Raw genomic sequence first — 25,260 nt, 5'->3', positions numbered from 1 at the left:
GCCAAAATACAATTTTTTCCCTTGTTTTTCAAAGGACAAGCCACACTGCGTGTATTCAATGAATACTACTAAGTTTAATAACTGTGTTGCAGCGCTGCAAAACTGTCACAGAACTTTACTGTTGCAGAGTTACTAACTGTGGCAGAGCAGGTATTTCCCAGGCAGGAAAGAAATTGGTGCAAGGCTGCACTCAACCGTAGCTGGTTGCGTCTGTTTTTTTTACGTTCTCCACGCAGCACACACGTACACAGAGCCCTGAGTACTGTAAGAGGCAGGCCAAATAGAATTTTTTCCCTGCTTTTTACAAGGAACACCCACACTGCGTGTATTCAATGAATACTAAGTTTAATAACTGTGTTGTGGCCCTGCCAATTTGTCCCAGAACTGCAGTGATGCAAAGTAATTCGCTACCTACAGCAGATCAGGGATTTCCCATGCAGGAAAAAAATTGCCGCACGCCTGCGGTAAAACGTAGCTGACTGCGTCTGATTTTTTCTGAACGTTCAGCGCACAGCACACACGTACACAGAGCCCTGAGTACTGTCAGAGGCAGGCCAAATAGAATTTTTTCCCTGCTTTTTACAAGGAACACCCACACTGCGTCTATTCAATGAATAATGTATGTCTTCTGGCCCTGCCTACACAATTCTATCCCTGTAGTATTAATGCCGGGTGCAATGCTCTGCACAGCCGGTTTTGAGGAAAAAAAAAAAATATGCAGCACAGCTAACAGCAGCCTGGACAGTACTGCACACGGATAGATGTGGCCCTAGAAAGGACCGTTGGGGTTCTTGAAGCCTACACTAACTCCTAACACTCTCCCTGCCTAACCCCCACTTCTGTCCCTATTGCAGGGCACAATGCTCTGCAGATCCAATTTTGGAAAAAAAAATAAAAAAATACTGTGCTAACACAGTACTGCACACTAGTAGATGTGGCCCTGAGAAGGGCCGTTGGGGTTCTTGAAGCCTACACTCACTACAAACACTTTCCCTACAGCAGCTCCAGCACGATAGTACTTTCCCTCAGCTAACTCACAAGGCATCTGAGGCGAGCCGCGGGAGGGGCCGACTTTTATACTCGGGTGACATCTGATCGCCCCAGCCACTCACAGCAGGGGGTGGTATAGGGCTTGAACGTCACAGGGGGAAGTTGTAATGCCTTCCCTGTCTTTCAATTGGACAGAAAAGCGCGCGAACGTCTCAGAGAGAAAACTGAAAGTAACCGGAACACCGCGTGGTACTCGTTACGAGTAACGAGCATCCCGAACACCCTAATATTCGCACGAATATCAAGCTCGGACGAGTACGTTCGCTCATCTCTAGTGAGGAGTTTGTATTGAATTCTTTAGTGCATGGGTAGCCAGTGCATAATCGCCCCAAATCACGATTGTTAATGTACGATTGCTTTGTTTGTTCGCATTCTCTGCACATCCTGTCTGTTTTCTGCTTTACTTTCATTATCAGTCTTTGTAATTTTAGTTTCTCTTACATACATTGCAATGCTTATTTGTACTATACACCTAGTGATCCCTGCATTAGGAACAGTTCTGTAATCAGTAACGCAGTACCCGAACGCCGGCGGTAGGCGAGTATTGTTTTTTTTTATATATGTGTAGCCTAGCTGGGGCTTATTTTTTAAGCCTCCCCCTCACCCCCCTAAAAAAAGTAATCGGGTAGGCAAAAATCGTGCGCATAATACGCTGCACAAATACACTTCTGTGAACGAGTCTTTACTATACATTTACAATCTGCCCTTTGAAGGCAACCATAAGAGTCGGCTCACCGGAGCGTATGCTTAAAATGCTGCGTCTACAACAGCGTTTTACCACTGTGTGAGCCAGCAGTTAGCAGGCACATCGCTGCGCATGACAGGGTATCTCACGCAGCCTATCAGGCACAGTCTGACTTGTTTCTTTTTAAACTTTCCGTACCGTTGCCTAGCGACGTTGCTTATAAACGCCGCACATACGCAATGTAATTGCTTATGTACAGCGTATATTATGCGACCACAGAGAACAATAGGGCTCTATTGTGCATAATACGGAGTACAATAGAACATGCTGCAATCTTTTACACGCAATTAAAAAAACGCTACAGTGAGTTAATGCAAATCTGATGTGGTCGTCGGTGACAACGGGTTAGACACCGTGTTCAAACTCATCTAACTCGGATCACTGGGGAGTGGTTGGAGGAACACAATAGTTCATTCCCACACTGCCGTGGCCCCCAGACTCACCGGGCTGTAAGCGGAACATGTTTGGGATATGCTGGAAAGGTCTCTGAGATCTGCTCCCACTTGGGCCGGCTGCACTCGATTGGGTCGGATTCCAGATGCCGCACCAGAATCCGACCCTGTGCTCGGCCGGTGACCCCTGCGTACCTGTCATTCTTCTTTCCTTCTGTGCTTCGGATGTCGCACATGTACAGTACAGAATTACCCGTGCCGTTGATAGGCGATGACACAGGTCCCGCGACCTTTCTGCAATGATGATTGCAGAAGGGCTGTGGGACGGACAGCTTCCATTGACTTCAATAGAAGCCATCTATGCGTAGCCTGCACAAAAATAGAGCATGCTACCATTTTTCTCCCTCGAGCAGAAAATTACAATTGGTTTCCGCTCGCAAGCAGGAAAAAGCGCTCTTCTAATGCATGCTATGGAAGGTATTTTCTGCAGAACCCATGGGCAGCTGCTGGCGCCAAAATCCACAATGCAAATACAGCCTTGTCAGGGGGGCCTTACTCACCAACGGAGCTGCTGCAGCGGGCATGGGGTGAGCTGAGTATGGAGGATGTTCACCACCTTGTAGAATCTGTTGCCCGACATTTTGGAAGCCGTGATCACCCAAAAAGGTGGACCAACCCATGATTGATTAAGGCCGCCTGCAGACGGGCGGAAATTCCACGGCGGGATTTTCCGCGGAATTTCCGCCCTTGGAAGCTGCCATAGGATTGCATTAGCAAACGCAATCCTAGGCAGAGGGCCGCGGTTTGTCCGCGCAAAATCTCGCGCGGCAAACAAACCGCGGCATGCTCTATTTCTGTGCGGGGCTCGCAGAGCCGCGGCATGCTCTATTTCTGTGCGGGGCTCGCAGAGCCGCGGCATGCTCTATTTCTGTGTGGGGCTCGCAGAGCCGCGGCATGCTCTATTTCTGTGCGGGGCTCGCAGAGCCACGGAATGCTCTATTTCTGTGCGGGGATCGCAGAGCCGCGGCATGCTCTATTTCTGTGCGGGGCTCGCAGAGCCGAGGCATGCTCTATTTCTGTGCGGGGCTCGCAGAGCCGCGGCATGCTCTATTTCTGTGTGGGGCTCGCAGAGCCGCGGCATGCTCTATTTCTGTGCAGGGCTCGCAGAGCCGCGGCATGCTCTATTTCTGTGCGGGGCTCGCAGAGCCGCGGCATGCTCTATTTCTGTGCGGGGCTCACAGAGCCGCGGCATGCTCTATTTCTGTGCGGGGCTCGCAGGGCCGCGGCATGCTCTATTTCTGTGCGGGGCTCGCAGAGCCGCGGCATGCTCTATTTCTGTGCGGGGCTCGCAGAGCCGCGGCATGCTCTATTTCTGTGCGGGGCTCGCAGAGCCGCGGCATGCTCTATTTCTGTGCGGGGCTCGCAGAGCCGCGGCATGCTCTATTTCTGTGCGGGGCTCGCAGGGCCGCGGCATGCTCTATTTCTGTGCGGGGCTCGCAGAGCCGCGGCATGCTCTATTTCTGTGCGGGGCTCGCAGAGCCGCGGCATGCTCTATTTCTGTGCGGGGCTCGCAGAGCCGCGGCATGCTCTATTTCTGTGCGGGGCTCGCAGAGCCGCGGCTCTGGTCTGTGCATGCGCCGGCTGCCCGGCAAGTCGGCACATCAAACAGCCGGAGCCGCAGACGCGGGTGAGTACACGCCGCTCTCTGCAGGCGCTCGGGTGGGGTCCCGCGGCGAGAATCCTCGCAGCCAGATCCGACCCGCCCATCTGCAGGCGGCCTAAGTGTTTCTACTGCAGATATAGTTCCGTGTATAGTGCGTCCCCATCAATACTGAGGAAGAAGCATTATTGAAGAAAACCAATTACACTTAGATATCATGCGAGTGCGATCCTTCTTACAATCTTTTTACTATTGGCAACGTGATTTTTTTCAAGCGTGTGTCAAACGGATGTAAATCCTGCGTTTTTATCTAAAAAGTGAAATTGGAGGGAAAAGTGTAAGTTTTTCACTGCACTACATTGCACTTGTGATTACAGCCTTAGTTCCCTCCTTGAGGACTTGTGCTCACCTATCGCTATCTTTTCCTCTGTACAAAAGTTATAATGCCCTATTGCACCACGCTGGTTCTCTAACTCTCCTTTCCAAGTGCTTTCACTGCCCACTGCCACTTTTTTTCCCTTCCTTCCCAACCTACTGCACTTTCCAGCCCTCCCTCGCTTCCTCCCCTTACCTCCCCCTTCTATCTGTATAGCCTCTGTCACATTATCCCACCCTCATCCCCTCCTCTCTGCCCTCCCCTATACCTCACCTTTCCTCTTACTCAGTGTGCCTCTCCTTCCCTTTCCCCTCCCTGCATTGCTTACCTCTCATCCTCCCTCCTCTCCACCCTTTCTCCTCCTCTCACCTCTCCCACACACTCTTCCTGGTCTCTCTATGGGTGGACAGGAGTTGGATCAGCAATTTCCACAAGGGAGGCACAAGAGACTGCAAACCTCTTACACGAACTGACAGCAGCTGTTCAAAAGTGACCTCTTCTGAGAGACCCTACCTGCACTGAGACACTACTCCCTCCTTGCACTGAGATCTCTAACGAAGGAAACCCCCATCTTGCACTGAGAAGATTTTAATCAAGGAGACATTCGTGTGATCTCTGAAAACTTCCATCCTCCAGAAATTCCTTCGAGTCTTTTACTAGAGAACATTTCGTCAGTCTTCCAAGAAGTGTTTGGTACTCTTGAAGGAGGCATCACCTGCTTGGAGACCTCTACATCCCAGAGGCATTGTGCACTTGCTAATCGCACACCTGGGATGACCAGGGATTACATGAAGCCTGGGTGTGACAGAGACAGTGTGTACTCCTGCAGGCAGGGTGCAACAGTCTCACATATTGTGTAATTGTCTATTTGTGTTACATTTGTGTCATTCTGCACTGATTACGTAGACTTTGGATACAGTTTTACATCCTGCGATTGTGTCAGCCGGAATCAGTAGTGGTGGCCCATCATGGCAGAACAAGAAGGCTTACAGTATGGCAAAGCAGACTTTGTTCTTATGGACTCTGTCACGTTACCAGAATTTATGGATAATCTAAAACTCAGGTAAGTGCACCTCCACATGTTGTTTTTTTTTTTTGTTTTTTTTTTGTGACCTGTCACTTTCAGGGGTATGTACAGTAGGTTGCATGCATTATTCTCCCCCCTGTACATCAGCATGTTTAGCTCTTTGGTAGCTCCATTTCTCTGGTGGCTTCTGAGGATGTTGAAGAGATGGAATAACCTACCTTGTCGGACAAGGATGCTGCAACTGTGGCTTCACCCAACTGTTAGATAGTGTTTGCATGCAGTAGATCTGTACAAAACGTATATTCATACAGTTGTGTCCGTCCCTCAAAGGGGTCTACCAAAAAAGGACTTTTATTACCTATCCATAGGATAGGTGAAAAGTGTGATCATGGGGGTCTCGCTACTGAGAACCCCACCGATTATGATCGCAATGGTTATTGTCTCCCGCCCCCCCCCCCCCCCTCTCCCCTCTTCTGCTCACTACACCCCCTGCAGGAGACTGAATGATGTGGCAGTTGTGAACGCACAGTGCCACACCATTCATTTTCAATGGGACTGCCGGAGATAGTAAAGTAACACAAAATGTAACTTTCATCGAAGCTGCTGATCTGGCACTGCTTTTCACAAAACAGGCAAAAAGATAAGGAGGGACACCCCTGTATATTCTCACTGTGGTCTAGTTTTCGACAAGGCCCCCTCCAAGCGGGGCTCCCCTCTCGGAGCTAATGCCTAAAACTGCATGTTTTGTATCTCCAGGCAGTAGAAGACCAAGTATTAGTTAGGGATCTCGTGCATCAGTCAACAGCAGCTTGCTGATGGTTTCCAAGTAGCAGTATTGCTCTGTACTACAAAATCTAGAAAATAGGAGATCACAGCAAAGCTTGTTATGAATGTTCTGGAGGTACATGCTGAATTTAAGACTTTAGAGCGATTGTCAGGCAAAAGTACAACATATTGTTACTAAATGAATCCAACGTAATGTTTACAATGCGGGAAGCCCTACTTGGTCGGTTTCAGAATCCTGGCACCATCCAGAGATAAGGAAACATGGAGGTGTCCTGCAGGCACAGAAGCCCTGTCTGAGCGATGGCGCTATTGCCCACAAGGAGGGGCACGCAGGATTTTGCTTGAGCGGCAATGGGCCAATGTTAAACCAACGAATGCACAGGTGACATTTGACAAGCCGATGGTCAGCTGGTGGCAAGTTGGCGATACGGCAAACAAATACCGCCTGGAGGGACCATGGCTGGAAGAGGTGATCTCAGCAGGGGAAGGCCCCAAATTTGCTAAAAGCAGTCGTCTTCTGTTCCTTATTGTGGTAGGCGGATGGGGTAAAGCAACGATGTGTAGCAGGTTTCTCCTTATAGATCCAATGTACTCCTAATGTATACGGCAATGTGACAAACGCCACAGTCCCACCGGGAAGAACCATAGCCTTGTTTTTAAGGGACATAGCTCGAATTCTGTGACTGTGCCCAGCCATGAGGGTGTTAATAGGAGCTTGCTGACACAACAGCCACCCACTACAGGTGCAACCCACTACGACTACCATAGTGTGCCGCCGGTCTAGCTGTAGCCTCATGATGTCTAGGGTGACGCTCCACTGTGACTAATGGAAAGTAGTACGGAGTTGGAGGGGTTGCCCGTTTAAATTTTTGGAAAATGGTAACTGGGAATTGGGCCTCTTTCACACACCCGACAGCGATATCGCATCTGTGTTCTATGCGACATTGCAATTTTGTGTTGCTACAAAGTCGCACTTTTTTGCTGGGATTTTCAGAGGGGCTTGAAATATAAGCCCTATCTGCCTTTGAAAACAAACAAAAAACAATACATCACCTACCAGGCGCTGTCCGGTCTGGCGCACTTCTTCTTCGCAGGTGCCCGCCACTCTTGCTTGTAGTTTTCAGCCACCACTTCCTGCTTAGAGGTTCAAAAACTCCACCTCCAGGAAGCGCTGGCTGTGATTGGTTCTCAAGTGCCACAGCTCAGCCAATCACAGCCATCGCATTGAATGGCTGTGATTGGTTTATTGAGCACTGCAGTGATTGGCTGAGCCGCAGCACTCAGGAACCAATCAGCCAGCGCTTCCTGCCGGCGGGCTTTTTGAATCTCTGACCAGGAAGCGTTGGCTGAAGACTACAGAAAAGGGTGACGGAGGTGCGGCGGCGAAGTGCGGCAGAGCTAACAGCGCCTGTTGGGTGATGTATTGTTTGTTCTGTGTGTTTTTTTTTTTTTTTGTTTTTTTAATGCAGCCAGGGGTTATTTTTTAGGGAAAACAGTAGAATTTCCTACTGTCAAAGTTGCACTGCACAAAGTAGGGCTGCAAAGGGAAACGTGGGTTACAAAACCTCGCAAATCGCAGCGATATTCAGCAAGGCAGGTTTTTTCTTTTTTTCTCTCGCAATGTAGCAGCCTTCAAAACATCACTAATGGGAAGGAACCCGTTGGAAAGCCTGAGCTTCACATACATGCGATTAGTAGCGCTGACGCATCGTGAGATTTTGTCGCCCGTGTGAAAGCAGCCTTAATCGGATACTGTGAACCATTACTCCACTTTTCTTCTGCGCTACATTTCCTAAATCTTCCCTGGTGTCGGAGTACTAGCGCTGACTACCAGCACAAATAGCCCTGGCCTCAAGCATTACTTATAGTCAACATGCCGAAATGGGCTCAGAATGTTCAGCATGTGGCCGTTCCTGTATGTATGGTTACTATGTATAAGGGCTGCTACACAGATGTGACAGATGCTCTACAGCTATGTAGACGATGCACAGCAAACTTCACAGCTTCCGTCTACAAATAATCGGAATCCCGCGGTACTCGCCCTTTTAAAAGCTATAATCCAATCTTTTTTTTCCCTAAATTTTTCATTACACGACGAAATCTACAATTTTCTTACCGCATTTATTCTTCATATCAAAAAAGGTGTTTAATATTTTTCACAAAACTATTAGGCCTCATGTCCACAGGCAAAATAAGAATTAAAATCCGCAGCGGATTTTAACTCTTCTCCTGCCCGCGGATCCGCACCCCATAGGGATGCATTGACCACCCGCGGGGTAGATAAATACCCGCAGATCGTCAATAAAAGGGATTTTAAAAAAAATGGAGCATGAAAAAATCTGGACCATGCTCCATTTTCATGCGGGTCTCCCGCGGGCTTCTATTGAAGCCTATGGAAGCCGTCCGGATCCGCGGCCGGATCTTTTTTCTTCGGGACGGCGCATGCGCGGGGCACGTCACCGACGTCATCATGCGCATCCGCCGAGCCGAAGAAAGAAGATCCGGCCACGACGCAGAGAAGATGACTACGCGGCGAAGAGAAGAAACGGAGCGGATGGGAGGTGAGTTTATTCTCATTTATTCTTATTTTCAGCGCTCATGTCCGCGGGGCAGGAGGGACCCGCTACGGATTCTCCATGGAGAATCCGTAGCGGGCCTGATTTTCCCTGTGGACATGAGGCCTTAGGATTTGAATGGGCTGAAGATCTTGTTGGATAGGAAAAGGTTAAAGGGTTAAATGTGTCCGGTCCAACATAGTAGCGAAGTATTATTCAGAACTGTTAGGCCGGCGTCAGACGGGCGTATTTCACGCGCAAAATTTACGTGCTGAGAAAAGAAAGCCGTGATTTCAATGGGATCATTCATATTTCCGATTTTTTTTTGCACGTTTTGCATGCTTTGCTATTTTGCGCATTTGCTCACCAAAGGTCGCTATGGGGGGACGCGCAAATGCATGCTTAATACACAAGGAAAAAGAACACCTCTTTGAGCACTTGTTAGACAAATTAGCTATTTCAATTTGTGCGCCTTTGTTCGCAGCGCGAACGTGTCCGGCGAGCAGAAGGAGTAGAGTAAAATACGCTAAACCACGCGCCAAAAAGCCTCTTGCGCCTTTGCGACACCAGTCTTCAATAGGGCCCTTGTGCTACGTTGCTGGGGGTCATTGTGTTCACATTATTGTTCTTTGTTCACTCTAGTGATTAAGTCACCTGAAGCACCTTCACAGGTATTTATGGGCGGCGCCACGTACCTGCGAACCATGATACCGCTTTTCCAGTTTGGGAAGAAGAGCTAGCATCCTTTTATGTTGATAAGTCAAGCGCTGGTGAATAACAGTCAAGAAGCGATGTCCTAAATGAATACACTGGTAATATATAGATACTCAGGGGATACTCATTATGGCAGTCTAATGTATATAAGTCCTGACAGACCCCAGGGCAGCCCTCAGAGGAGATAGGGATCCAACAGGATTTATCTGCCTATCCAGTCCTTCCAGTTCCTTCAGAGATGAGCGGCACCATGAATAATGCCGCTTATCACCGTGTTCTATTGTAAGTAAATACATATGGGGCATGGCTGAACATGAATGATCATTTGGCCTGCTGTGACCATTATACATAGGCTGCTTATTAGTCATATGTGAAAGATGTCGGCCAATAGTGGTTTTAGTGTGAATCCACGTGGAATGGGAAAATCCAGTGATCTGAGTGACTTCCAACAAGGCCTGGACATCGGTGCTAGATAGCCGGGGTCGGGATTTCACAATTTTTCTCCTGCAGCAGTGTGGAGAGTATATAGAAAACGGTGCAATCCATGAAAAGCATCCAGTGAAAGGGGATCCTGTGGATAGAAAAAACTCGCTGGAGAAAAGGGGTCATAGGAGGATGTCAGGAATCATTCTGATGAACAGGCGCTGAACAGTCAAGCAAATTGCAGTCGAATACAACGCTGGTGCTCCAGCTAACGTGTCCGAACGCACTACTCATCATCTTAGCATGGATGGGCTACAGCAGCTGACAACCAGTTCCAGCGCCATTGCTGTCAAAGAAAAACGTTTAAGACTGGCTTCCAGAGAGCAAAAAGATCCAAATATTGTATTACTGAGCGGTGGAAAACCATCGCCTGATCAGATGAATTCAGATTTCCCTTGCACCATGTGATGGGACAGGCAGAATTTGGTGCGAGCAGCATGACTCGATGACCCCTTCCTGTCCGGTATTAGCAGTTAATGGTGGGGAATGTGTTCCTGGCACACCCTGGATCCAATATATCTGCAGAACCATTCCAACACCTAGTGGAACTGCAAGTAAGTCCAATACCTGACTATATGGGTGTCTCTAATAAAGTGGCCATTCCATGTACATAACCCCAGGTATTTATACCATGTGTAATCTATAACCAGATGCCCCGCAGATATATTTCACATTGGCACTGGCCCCCGTTTCCTTCCTCTCCTCTGCCCACTTACACGGCTCACACCTCTCCTTAAACTCAAGCAAATATCATTCAGCATCGTTGTTTGCTCTCCCGCCCCATTCTAATCCGGCCGAGTAAATATTCAGCACATTTCTCAGGAAATTTCCATCTCCGCTCTTTATATGGTCTCCATGTTTTGGTCTTGTTTTTAGTAATTATCTGCAGGACTCTGTCCTCCTCCTCCTCATTCAGCCGGTCCTCCCCGTTCTGCCCCTTCGTCTCTCTTGGCACGGAGTCCTAGGTGGACGCCAAGTGGCATTTTCTTGTGATTTAATGTCTGGGAGCTCAGGAACCGGATAGGAAATGACGATGCCAGAACACAAACCTTATATTGTCACTGCGAAATGTTCACTTTTTTTTTTTTTTTTCTTTTAACTTTTTGTTTATTTTTGCAAGTTTAAAAGGCTGAGCGGCTCCAGGAGACGTCGGGAACCTTTTATGTGAAGCGATATGAACTGTGATGTTTGCTTCTAACGAGCGGTCGGCTTTTGACTGTCTTTAAAGAGAACGTGAACTCCTGTCATTGACATGTTTGAACGACCTTCCTCTCAAGTCCAAAGTGTACGAATGGCCGCGGCACGCCGACCGAAGAGAACAAGGGGGTCAGTGTTAAATCCGTGGCATAAACTAGAGACGCATTTGCAAAGCATCAACCCGATACTTTATTAGAAAAACTTTCTTTTTGGATGTTGGGGATCTGGAATGTTCCTGAAATATTGTTTGAGTTGCCTTTTTCCAAAGACCTAATACATTTTCCTTCTTGTAATTGTTTTGGACACTACAAGCATAAAGCAGTTTTTAATTTTCGGCTATGTGCGGTGGGGACTAGTTTTGCAGCTCATCTTTATTCAGGTGAATTAGGTTGAGCTGCAATACCAGACACAGCCACTGAAAAAGAGTGGTGCTGTTTTTGACAAAAGGAAAAAAAAAAAACAACACGTTCTTTTTTTTTTTTTCTAATCGTCGATGACCCCTTTAGAGGAAAACTGTTAGGATTTATAAGTACTATAAACTACATTATGGTGCTCATAGAGCAGATTCTAAGGAGTCCAGGGATGTACTTTTTATACCTACCTGGCTCCCTGTTCCCATGCAGTTTTGGTGTGCTGTTACACTCGTAGCCTCATTTCCCTCTTTTTTTTCCTTCTGTACTCCCTCAAGTCTATAAAGAATTTATATATAAAAAAATTTTAAAAACCACAAAATTGTGCATTTTTCACGCTGACCACAAACCTAACAATAATCTGAAGTGTCAGTTCTGAAGAAAACAAAATCCAGCTGTCCTCTCATTATCATTATAGGCAGAAGTCTAATGAAAGGTGATTTTATATATTATATAATTCTACATGTACAAGATCTCTCCTTCACAATAGGTGATGGTAACAGCTCACCTCCTCCCCCTCCCTGCACAATGACCTCTGCACAGAGCATGCTCACCACACTCTCTCTCCCATGAGTCCTCTTCTGTCCATTGCAGCTGTATCTTATGAGGCTGCTGTGAAGCTGTTACCTGCAGCTTGGGCAGGATGCCCCCTCCCCGCCTCGCCCATAGCCTTATACAAACAGAATCAAAATCTATTATCTAGAATGTAAAACTTTTTCTAATCTATTTTTATAATGTGACTTTAATTAGTATAGAATATAGATGATACATTCCATTTATGTTCTCACAGGTGTAATGATGAAATCCAAGTAATGACTGTAACAGTATCTGTCTCTGCGCAGTCAGTCCTGGCCAATGGCAATGTGTTGTGTTGACCAGGAAGGGAACAGAACAAGTTTTGCATTTTCCTGTGTTGTGGCTGATTTAACCCCTTCAGTGGCAGGTTTAGGTAGTCTTCAGCACATTTCAACACTGATTTTTAGGAGATTTTCTGGGTTCAATGCAAGGAAGTTTAATCAACGATGTATTGATGCAAATGCTGCTTATGTACACGTAACAGCGGGAAATATCTTTTTAGCTATTTTCCAGCAACATTGCAGATGTATTGTATCATATGCACAGTTAATGAAAAGTAGTGAAAAATATATCCGGGTCGGGTTAGGAATGATTGTCCCATTTATTTATATATAGTTTAGATTCTGCCCTCTGGGTGGCGCCATAGAGGTGTAGGGCGGTTAAACCTTGTTTGGCTGATCCACACATGCATATTTTTCATCCATTCCAGCCTGATGAAGGATCGATAGAAACCGAAAGCTCGCTGTAACATCATGTATTTGTGTTAGCCATTAAAAGCTATCATATCTACAAGATTACTTGGTTTCTCTCACTGAGAACAATCACACTTTTTTCATCTAAACACAGGATGGATATAAAACCCCTCCCTTTAGGCCGCCTGCACACGGCAGAGCCGGATTCCGCATGCGAGTCTGTCTCTGCTCGCGACCATCCATACCCGTGTTCTTTAGTTTTTATCTGTACTGCGGCTAAACCCGGCAGTTTGCTGTCAGACATGCGCAGTACAGAATTTTCTTTTTTTTCCAAATGTTTATTTTTCCTGCTAGGCGATGATGCAGATACCTGCGATCTTTCCATAAAGTAATTACGGAAGGACTGCGGGTCAGTGGAAGCCGAATTCATGCAAACACGAAGTGTGCTGCGATTTACGCTTGTGTTCAGGAAGAATCAACTTCTCATAGCATGTTGTGAACGGAATTTGGTGTGGATCCGCGGTGAGGCCTCCCGCCGCGAATTCCGCAGCAAAAATCCACTCGTGTGCAGGCAGCCTTATACAAGCCTTCCGGATCCAGGGCTGTGGGTAGTGTTAAATAGCTTCACCAAAAACAGCATGTCTAAATGATGCCTAATGGGGTTTGCCAGCATGGCCCTTCCTTATGTGACTGGTTCAGGTTCAAGTGATACTAAACCCCCTATGGGTTACTGGAAGTCCTAGATGTCTTACCGAACGTACATTGATGGCCTATCTGAAATAAAGGCCATCAATGTGTTTTCATGGTAAACCCTTTTAGAGACCTTTCTCATGGAAAGAATTTTCCACATCGCAATTTGCGGTAAATTCTGCGGGCTTCTTGTGCATGTTAATGCAGAAAGTGGCTTACCTTGCGGATTTTGGTGCGGAATTCCTCAGCGACAAATTCCGTTGCGTCGCGATGTAGTTATTCTGCTCCTGTGAAAGGTCTTTTAAGGAATCAATTCTTCTTGCGGTTAGCTTGGGTAAACTAGTTTGAGAGTTGGGCAACAGATGGGTGGGATAATCTTGCTTGGTCCATACACTGACACCGGCCCGCATGACTTGGTAGTACGGTGGGTAGGGGCTAAAATTAAAACTGTCAAACTTTTTGGGGCTGCAGAATTTTTTTGAAAGCTTGATTTATACAATATGTAATGTTCTGAATACGCATTCCCTTTAAGAAGCTGCATGGCGGAGCTGGTGATTTTCTCCTTTCCTTACAAAATTGCGCTTGTGTAGACTAAGGTTTTGTTTACACGGGCTACAGAAATGTGCTAACGCCCATGGGAATCAGCCCTTGGGGCTGGTTGCACTAACCGCGCTGTTGATCCAGGTTTAAACTGGGATCGGCTCTTGAACCCGGCTTAAGGACAAACGTTGCACCAACACTTTTGATCTAATATTTGCAAAACCAAGTTCACTTGATCTGCAATGAAAAGTTGAACCTCGAAGAAATGTATCGCGCACAGTGATTGGTGACTGTAGTCAAGTGATCTATCAAGAATTCATAGTGATAGTAAAAACATGGCCGCTGTCAACAGTAGACGTTGGTATAATTTCACTGTCAGTCCACCACCAGGGCTGACATGCCGCCGGTTTGTTTATTTGTTTGATTTCAGTTTTTGCTTATTAAGGCTCTGACTTAGTGACCACCTTATTGAGGGACTAATATAGGTCTTTGAATCCTCTTTCCACTCTATTGAGGGACTATTATAGGTCTTAGGAATTTTCCTTGTAGGTCTAGAGCGAAAATTTATCAGATGGCTATCCAAAAGGCGGCTATTCTGGGCTGCTGTGAATATGCCATCTGATTATCCAGGGACCCGATTGCTAAAATTTTGCCCTCGGGATACTCTTTGACTTAACGGCTAAAATTATTCTATCTTTCTGTACTCGGGACTATTATCCCTGAGAAATTATAACTTTCTCTCACATAAAGGGTAGAAATTTTTCTTACCTATACCCTACTCTTATTTCTACCATTGTAGTAGTAGGGTTCTCGTAGTCCTGTCAGTTCATTTATCTTATATAGCGACAATAATCTATCTAGTAATATAATTGTCACCAGTAGAAATGACAGTTCTACTCTGATTGATCCCTCTATATCCAGTGTGTCATTTATTTGACAATACTGGACATTTTGAGGCTTCATCAATTTTTTATTTTTGTACCACTATCCGATTTCTGAATGGGAGTCATTAAACCAGTAAAGTACCATTTTTTGCGTATTGAAACCCCTGATGAACCCACGTTGTGGGAGAAACGCGTTGGGTTACGCTTACAATTTTTAGTGGGCCGGCATAGCTTATTTTCTCGATGTGAACGACGTATACATCACCGAACCTGATCTCTGGAGTTTGGGTCACGTTCTGTAACATCCAACTGTCGGACTTATGTCACTTTTTCATCTCCTGATTAGGTTGACGTGTATACAATAGATTCTGATAATCCTGTCAGATTCTGCAAAGAGACCGAATACACTAAATGGCTGAGTCATAACGATACTCAGACTGACCGGTCTATTACTGTTTATGGACAGTGGTATCAATACATTTTTATCGGTTCCATGGGTTTTCCTGGATCTAGATTTATGTGTGTATGTTCTTCCTTTTAGTAATTTCTTTAATAAAAGTTATATTTTATTATAAATTTTTTTTTGGTCAAGGGTCCACATAGTCAGTTCTTTCCAAACTAGTTGGACTTCACTGCCTCTGTTAAATTGGTATAATTTCACCCATTAACAGGCTATCGGCCTAGTCCGCCATCTTGGATTTTGGCTGATAAACTAAGTTCAACTAGTTTGCTCCACCAAAATCGGAGGATCAAATAGAACCTAGATTTGAACCAAGATCACAGGCTAAACCGTGTTGGTGCAGCGTTTTTCTACTTTATCTTGAACCAACTTCTTTTGCTCTTGCATCACAACGTTGGCGCAACAGCTTTAAATTGGCAGATCCAGAAGGTAATTAAAAAAACCAAAACCTTAAATAGCGTGTGATTGTGTAACATGGCTGCTTCAGGCCAGCACACCACATATTTGTATTTTTAGCTGACCATAGCCTGACAAATGACATTTTGGTAGTCATCAAGTCTATCGCTTGGGTATAATTTCAATTTCCAAATGATGGTCAACAAAAATAGTCAAAATTGGCTAACATTTACAGTCTCTTATACATACAGGCATCCTTGCATTGAACACTCTAATTGGGGTGAACTGCTATATGACCCAGGATCACGGCCACTAATATCAACCATCTTCAGCTTCTGTTGGCTTTCTGGATTTCTCTCCCACAGTTTTATGACTTTTTGTCACTAACGACATAAGTCCTGCACCGCTCCTACGAAGAGATCCAAAGGTTGTATTTATTGCCTCTTTCATCCCCCGCAAACACTGGAGATGCTGAATTGCCGGATTCATATCATTTTATAAGCCTTGTAAAAGTTTATATAAAAACCTGTTGGGATCCGTATGCGTTGCTTAACCTTCCTTAACAACCAAAAAAACCATGTCTGGCCTGTCTCACGCTCAGATCTCTTGCGCAAGAGCAGGCAGAAAGTACGCAATGAAATGCGTACTTGCCGTGTGCCAATTACGCGCCAGGATGAAACACACTACAACTTTTTTTTTTTTCTTTTGCGCACGCATTTCTCACACTGTTGGGAGACTGATACTGTGTATTACACGTGCAAAAACCAGGCGGAATACACAATGACTTTACAATCGTGTGAGATACCTTTGTGTCCCACGCTGATGCATTTTACCTTATGGCTGACTGGTTTCACCATTTGTTTATTTTTATGCCTCATCGTCTTCTCTTCTATACATGAAATGGTATATTTGTATTAAACCAGCGCAAGTCCAGGAATGTAACGTCGACTCCCTAAATCTAGTATATATGTGATGTACATAAAGGAGCGTTCATGACAGAAGGGGACTTGTATTGACCTATATGTGCCGCCATCTTTGCTCTTACAGGCGCTGGAGACCTCAAAGGAGATAGGACTGTGTGGTGTTAACCCTCAGATGGTTGTCTCCTCTCGCTGTATCTATACCACGCGTGCAGAAGTATGATTGCACGACTGGTATTAAAAGTTATTAGCTGCTTCTTTATGTGCAACAACCTTATCGGTAGTGAAGAGTGAACTTTTGAAAAGTTCCGTTTGGCTGTTTAGCCAAATTTCGGCAAAAAAGGTTTTGGTTTGGTCCGAATGAGTTTAAACCAAACTGGAACATCACCAATACCCCCAAAGGTAGTGTATAATACTGTCTAAGAGCCATAAAGTGAGCAGTGGTTAGCATTGTTGACTTTCTATTCCGGGGGTCCTGGGTTCAAATTCCACCAAGGACAACATCTGCATGAAGTTTTTATGTTTGCGCGGGTTTTTTTCTGGGTACTCTGGTTTCCTTCCGCACTCCAAAAACCTACAGAGAGATGAATTGTGAGCCCCAATGGGGACAGAACTCAATGTCAAGAGATGTAACATGCATGCTCTGTATAAATAAAGGTGATTATTAACCAACGGCGGATTGGGAACCCAAAGTGGCACTGGAAAAAAAATTATTATAAAGTGGCCTCATGTTGTAGGTGGGCCAAAATGTCAGTAAGTAGGATGAACACATTGGCAGGGGTTAACAAACCACCAAACGCAGACATGGTGTGCATTCGACACAGGACCGGTATGTACAGTAAGCCCATGTATGTGGTTTGAAATGCCACAGCATTTCAGCATAAACATACTTTGAAGCTTGACTCGAAAGGGCGCACCAAGTCACAGGGGTGACGCCGCTCCAGCCTCATCTAGCCCGTATCATGTAATGAGTGGCAAAGATGAAAAAGGAGGGTGGAGCAAGACCCAGTGAGAACGGTGAAATAGTTCTGGCGTAAAAAGTGTTTTAAATGATGGAGGTGCTGCCAACCAGATGACGCTCCACCAAGGTGGGTGTGTGTATGGCGAAAGAAAATATTCTAAAAGATGCAATAGTGAAAGCATTTCTATTTATTTAACAACATTGAGAACCAGCAAGGAAATACGCGTTTCAGGGTTGAGCCCCTTCGTCAGGTTCGGCTGGATTAAACACGACAGGATGCCTGGAGGTGACACAATTCCAAAGATTTTTGGATGTGCCAGAAGCCCTGTATGTGGCAGGGAGACGGAGGAAAGACGTGCCTCGGCAGCCTGCGCCGCCTGCACTGTTCACCAGAGGTCTTCGTGCTTGAACGAAAATGAGCGATAATCGTTACATGGAAATGCGGGCATCGTTCACACTTCGTTTTGAACGATGCATTTTATGTGAAGCCGCTGAAAGACTGAGCAAATACATTCCATTGGAATGCATTTCACTCATCTTTCAATAGACTGCAGGATGTTCTCCCTGCTGCATTTTTACACTAGCCATGAGGAGAACAATGGAATGTGTTGGCAGCTGTTTGCACAGCTCAGCGTGTGTTTAAACAAGCTGGGCTCTGCAAACAACTCCTAGAGGTTCTTTTACATGCAAATGAAGATGATATAGTGTTAATGGTCATTAAAGCCATTAACACTTTATGCGAATATATCACTAAATCTTTCAACCGTTTGAAAGATTGCTCAGAAATTTATTTTATTGTTCAATTGTTCTATTATTTTATATGCAGGACAGAGAAAATTGCGCAATAATACAAGTGACCACTAGTGGCATGGGGAAAGTAACAGTGTCCGATGGTTCAAGAGTAGCATGCCTTGGTAAAGGATGGGTACTATAGCTGGCACCTGATTCATTAGATCGAGGTCTTGTGATAATGATGTGGCCTAGAAGGAAAAGAGTCAATGGGATGTGATGCGGTTAGTCCCCAGGAAGCCTGCAAGGGAATGGGGCTATCACTAGAGAGCTTAAAAAGTAGTGAGAAACTGAAATGTGAACTGTGTGCAAAGTGCACTGTAGGTAGGTACATGGCCTAACAATACCTGAGACACCCCAGTTCTCATTCTGTAGGTGTCAATGTGGAAAAAACATTGAACAGCCATTTCGCCATCCCTGAACCTCCCCACCTGCCTATAACTTTGTGTTTGTGTCTACAGTAAAAACATTGGGTTGTAAAATAAAGTGGTGATTCCAGTCGTTTCTTACAGTCAGCACTGTGGCTCGCCAGCCCTGTGACCAACTCTTACATAGCCGGGTTTAGGACCAGCAGTCGGTGGACGCACAGTACCCTGAGTTTCAAACCCTTCAGAAGGACTTTAAATGTGCCCAGAGTCCCACAATGGCCACAACTACTTGGACACGGAAGTTGTACTGCAGGCTCCCTAATAGTGTGCTGAGCCCTTCAGTTCTTAAACTCAAAGCAGGAGTGGGTCCAAAATTTGAGAGAGGTGCAAATCTTTCCATTATATCTCTGTGTATTTTCCAGATCTACATAGTAACATAGTATGTTAGGCTGAATGAAGACAATGTCCATCTAGTTAAACCTGTTTCAAACTCCTTGTTGATCCAGAGGAAGGCAAAAACCCCAAGCCCATTAGCCCTTTCGGTGAAAAAATTCCTTCCCGACTCCATAATGGCAGTCAGAATAATCCTTGGATCAACCTCCGATAGTTCCGACCTGGATCTGTTTTTGGTTTACAATTACTGCCACGTGAATGTGGCCTTAATCTCTCTTTGATGGAGGTTCTTAGATTAGCCAAGTGTTGCCAGGGCTCTCCAGGTGAGCTAAACCCCCACCCCTCATACACTTTTGTAAAGTTGGCTAATGGCTGCTGTTACAAAGGGAGAGTTAATTAAGCTGTTTATGTAGCTCACATAAATGGTAGTTAGAATCCTAGTAGACTACAGCCTTGATGTGGCAGGTTGGTTTTGCAAACCAGTACTTGACAAGATCTCTGTTTGTATTCATTATCATGTTGGAGGTAGTGATTTTAACCATCGCGGTCCTAGAGATTATTGCTATGGTCATATTCTCTGCATCCATAATTTGGTTATATTTTTTTAAGCTTTCACTATTCAGTGGAAACAAAACTATGCACTTTTAGCTGGAGAATATATAGGAGTTCACAATTTGATAGAACACGCTTGAACATGAATCTAAAGAAACGAGGCAACTTTGTGACTCTTCGGTTTCAGAACAGTAATCTGTCCTGGGACCAAAGGAAGTGGGTTGTATTTTACCTGCGTTTGTTCTTCTCTGCCTTCCGTCCAAGATGGCCGACTCAATCTTAAAACTACCTAATCCCCATAGTACATTGATAGTGTTAGACTACCAATACAATATACCTGCTCTCTGATTGGCCAGTGCTGTTCATCTGATCAGTGCCGGCCAATCGGAGAGCAGTTCTTAGACCGGAGGGTCACTTTAACAGGACAACCTTTTAGTATGTGTATTGAGTGTCATAGAGGATGGGGGAACCCAGAGATGTAACAACAACTACTGTAGACGCAACAAGTTTTAATTGCAGATTCCAAATAGTAGACATAATCTGCCAATAGGCAATAGGTATCAGTATTTAATGGTTATGTAGGCTGCTAGAATGTCACCTAGTGGCTTGCATTGGAAGCAAAAGTAATTTGCAATAGAAGGGTCTGGCAGCCACTTAACTTCACCACCTACATAAACTTAAAGGGCCACTCTGGTTAAAAAAAAAAGGCTATAACTATTTGCACAGTATTTATAAGTCAGCTAGTATAACCTAGTTTATTTTATTCCTTCATTTTGGTCTTCATTTTGGTCATGTAATCTCATTGTGACCACCAGGAAATTACTTGTCCTTATTTTTTTCCAGTAGTCGCTATTTCAATGACCAAAACCTCCTGTATAATGAAACTGTGTGGACTGTACCACACAGGCTCTTCACAGGGGGACAGAATCTCCTATCACAGATACTGGTGATGATTAGAGACTCTTGTCACAGAGTTGAAGAATATGACAATTCTTCCTTCCTGACTGTATTCCTTTATGGTCTGTAGCTTACTTGGAGATCATAGAGGGTAATGATAATCACACTATCCTTTCAGCAGGTACGATTGGTACTGGTTCTAGTTGGTCATGCGGTGCTGTACTGCTTCATCATTGGATTGCTAGCAGAGCATAGAGAAGGAAAAAGCGGTGAGAAATCTAAAAATCAAGATAGCATCTGATAGGTATCAGACAGGAAGCTGCACTGCATGGAAGTGACTGCATTATACATAAGGAACGATCAGGCACACTCCAAGGGGATAATATACAAAGGGGAGTAAGGGCGCATCCAGTAGAAGTCATTGCAATTGCCACAGAGAGACACACATCATACTGCGAGGTAGCCGGAGACATCATGGCATATATGAGTCAAAAGTGTTAGTGCATAAGCAGAGGGTAAAGGCCAAAGATACCACTTGGAGTGAGAAAGAGGGCGATGCGCTAAGTAGAAAGAGACTTGTTCGAGTTTAGGCCTAAATGAAAAACTAGCACCCCCTCAGCCGTCTGGAACCTGTTAAGCTAAAAGTATTCAGAGACTGATGTTAACTTTGTGATCCATTTGCCACCAAATAAATGAGCCTTGTTATAGAGTCCATGTGGTTGTATTTTCCTAGCGGGATAACTTATGATGAAGCGGCTAGACTTTACAACTACCCCAGCATGCGACCTGCACTCCTCTCCCATGATGTGTAAAAGTACGGTACGGATTGGGCGTTGTAAGTCAATGTCCCCCCGATCCTTCTTTTCTCCGATGGGGAAAGTTAGAGAGTCGTCTCGCTCTGCCGTTATCAGCACGTTTGGATGCCTAAACTCTAATCTACGTGGGGATCTTTACCCTAAACCTTACGAGACAAATATTTGTAATGCAAAGGAAACCTAGCGCCATGCTTCATGGACTATCTCGCTAACGCCGCCGTATACTGTTTTTGGATGACGATCAGTTTTGCATATTTATTTTTAGAAATTACAGTCACACGGATATCTTCACACCAGTGGTATCTAAGAATAGCATGAATCATATTCTGACTTCTCTATTAGCTAGAACGTAATATACTTTAGTATCTATTGACTGAGAAGGTGGGGCCGTCACGAAGCTAAAGCCGGTAATTGTAACCCAAATGTCCATAGACTAAGATCATCTTGGTTGTCTATTTTGTGGGTCTGTAGCGATGACTAATATCCATTTTACAAGGTTTGATACATTTTTGTTTCTTTTATTACTGTAGGACCATAACCACAGGAAGTGCTGTTCTGTACCCAGACTATCCCTAAGGGGATATGAAAGCTTCGTACTTAAAGTGATATTAAAACTTAGAAGTGAAAAACATGTTTGAAGGCACAGGATAGAAACCCGTAGATGGCTGTTTTGGGTCTTTGTGTGTTGTTTTTTTTTTCAACTCCTGAAGTCCAGTGTTATTGGAGACTGATAAGCTAATGCTGTTTGTACATAATGGGGTACTCCTTGTACGGGACAACTGTCGGGCACTTAAGCACCCGACAGCCATCCCAACGATTATTGCTCCTGTGCTTTCACATGGGAGCGATGATAACTTGTGGAATGGAGGCGGAGTGTGCTGGAGATCTCTTCCGGCCACCTACCTCCATTCAGAGTGAACAGGCAGTTGTTCACAGATGAACAACTGCCTGTTTACACCAATTGGCTTTTAGGTGAGCTGAAAACCTAGCAGATTCAACAAGTGAGCGATTCTCACTCACTTACCCTGTCAGGTCTTGTATTTTCTTAGGATAACAATTGCTCGTAATCGTTCTTATGAGTGATTGCTCAGGTGACTATCGTCCTATGTAAAAGTGCCCTTGGATGACTGACGCCGTGTCCTACATCAGAAGGTCAGTTTGATAAGCTAGATCTATATCCCCAAGGAAAGTGTTTTACCTGCCAATATATGGGAATGAATGGTCTGAACATTCATTCACTAGGTCGCTCCTCTGTGTGATGGTGCTAGCAATCGGCCAACAAACATGCAAACACTAGTTTCAGATGATCCCGTTTTTTTGTTCGACGCCAAAAGTCATCGACTGTCAACACCACATCACTCTCTGTAAACGGATGTACTGCCAACCATAGGGAAACTCGTATGCCTGAACGATTGTACTAACGACCATTCGGGCACAGACAATGCTACTGATTGCCCCATGTACAGCTAGCTCTGATTGTCTTTCAAAACATGTTGATTGGTGCTTGATCCTGGCAGAAAATTTGCCGGTGTTTAAAGAGCCCTAATGAAGGTCTACCAGATCAAATATAGAGCAAGGGATCATAAAAAACAGCTGATTTCAGCCAGAGCAATCAACAATCTTATATCTTATTGGTCAGCTGATGATTGCCTGACTGATTATAGAAGGGAGGAGGGATAGGGCATGTTGGATTCCCATAGGCGATAATCTGGCCTTGGGTGAATCCCTGCCCCATTTGCAATAAAACGGGCATGCTTGACGAAGCAAAACATGATTGTTCATGGAGAAATCATGAGAAATAGGCAATACATAAAGCTGGCCATACTCATTGGATAATCCCCAACATATTTAGTTTATATGGACCTGCCTGTCCGTCCTCATGGCAATGTTCTTTTTTTGTTTTTTATTTTTATTTTTCTTCTGGACAACCTGCTTTGAGTACATTCATTTTTAATATATGCTTTGAAGGTGAAAACAAGGCAGTGGTGTAGCTGTGATGGGTAAAGAGGAACGACTCTGTAGTGTGGGGTGGTTATATCTTAAGGCCCCTCATACACATTTCAATTAGTTGTCCAAACCCACCGATTTTTCGTGAGGCTGGGCGCCTACCACATGTGTAAAGGGGCCTCACAACTTTCCCTCGACAGATGATGTAAAGGAAAAAAATGATCGGGCGCTCTGATTTTTCAATACTTGATCCTTTTGTATCCCTGGGATATAAGTCACCGACAGACCTGTCTGATGTCAGCTTACCTCCCTTTTCAATGTAGAATATGAATGCTTTACTGAACCGAACATTTGTGTATGGGGGAGTAGGGAGAAATAGCTGCTGGCCGAACAAACTCTTAGTGGACAACTATGGAAGATGTATGATTGGTGCAAGAGAGGAAAATTGGGTAGAGCTCCCCTAGGAAATGATGTGAGTGCTTAGAGGGCACAGTGGCAAAAATGTGAAAAGTGGGCGTAATTTACAGACCGAAGAAAAAAATATTGGTGTGCAGTGCAACTTTCAGATAAAATAAAGGCTTTAAAGGCAAGAAATTCACAATCCATGAAGACCCATGACACAACTAAGCATATTTATCTGGCCATAATGGTGTCCCGTGCCCATCCCCATCAATATTACCGAAGAAAGAGCTCAAAAAGCGTATTTTTTCTGGTTTGATTAATACAGGGGAGGTCAGGTGAAGCTTCCTGATTTTTAAGCGGAAACTTGCACTGCACATCAGTGTTTCTCTTCTCATTGACCACTGAAGGTGTATGGGCAATGTTAGCCTAAAGAGCCTTTTACATGGACTGATGATCAGACAGGAATGTCTGTAGGAACATTCATTTTCCCAATCATTGGGCCATGTGAAGGTGCGGCTGTCACCCAATCCACAATTAAATGCTCGGTTGTTGGGCGATGGATCTTTCACGCTGTCCAAAAAATCATTGATATCAGTAGTACATCTTCCCATGTGAACAGGGGAAAGCAATGCCAGTTGCGATGAAACATTTATGGGGAACGAACAATGGCATGAACAATCATTCGTCCACCATAAGTTATGAATCAACCTTGAAGGATCACTAAACTGGTTAATTGACACTCGTCACATGGCTCTGACCTAGAGAGTAAGAGGACCCCAAGGTGATGCGGTTGTTATATTCTGTACTATGAGAGAAGGAAGCACACTGTCCTACAAACTTTACCTGGTACTGATTATCTTCTTGCTCTCTCGCATTATGTCGAGGTTTTTTAACTCCTTCTTCTCTTCCCTGAAGAAAACTCGAGATATTCTATCTCAATAAACTACTACACCTTAACCGATTTATCTTCATGATGTGTTATTACTATTGTAAATTAGGGCTTTTATCTCGTCTTCTGAAGCTGTCACTAAAGCTTTACAGGTTTATTGTGGGAAGGTAATTCGTTCCACGGTTGATCATTATCATAAGCCCTAATGTAGTGAGTGTTTTTGAAAAGAGCGGTGGAAGTGTTGCCAAACACCTGTACTCACTTTTCTTTTCTGAGAAGATTTGCAGATTAGTATCTATGTGTCTTGTATGTTTTATACAGATGTTTAGATCCTGAAGGAGCGAACACCCAAAGTTGATCTTCCCTAGAGAAAAGACCCTTCCTTCACAACTCCTCAGGGCTACCGGTAGACCCTGAAGAGACCTGGAGGAGGAAGCTGAGGATACAATTAAACATGAATAGGTTGATGGCTTGGGCGAAGGTAGCCAGTGCACTAGATAATAGACTTGCATGCTCCTGGTGCCAGGTGCTAGCAACAAAAGTGTACCTCCTTGTTTATTTACCTGATTTATAGCAAACTTCCAGCTTTGGGACGAAACTGTGTCCCAGGACACAATCGGAGGGGTTGAGGGCACATTGCCTGCACTTGTTTTTCTCTGCCATGAAATCAATCCACTAATTCTCGTTCCAGTTT

The 25,260-nt window shown here is 44.8% G+C and overlaps 1 protein-coding gene across 1 annotated transcript in view; it reads left to right on the top strand.

Annotated features, from left to right (window-relative positions):
- Positions 1–4,505: 4,505 nt before the first annotated feature.
- The window catches only part of MYO1D (myosin ID), an 89,296-nt gene continuing 68,541 nt past the window's right edge, over positions 4,506–25,260 (top strand). The window contains exon 1 of the mRNA XM_066587491.1: positions 4,506–5,286. Within this exon, the coding sequence (XP_066443588.1) occupies positions 5,192–5,286 (95 nt within the window). The 5' untranslated portion in view covers positions 4,506–5,191. The remainder of the gene's footprint in view (positions 5,287–25,260) is intronic.

This window comes from Eleutherodactylus coqui, chromosome 13, assembly GCF_035609145.1.
Source record: "Eleutherodactylus coqui strain aEleCoq1 chromosome 13, aEleCoq1.hap1, whole genome shotgun sequence".
NCBI lineage: Eukaryota > Metazoa > Chordata > Amphibia > Anura > Eleutherodactylidae > Eleutherodactylus > Eleutherodactylus coqui.
Note: the sequence above shows the minus strand (reverse complement) of the source record. Positions and strands in the feature narration are given on the sequence as shown.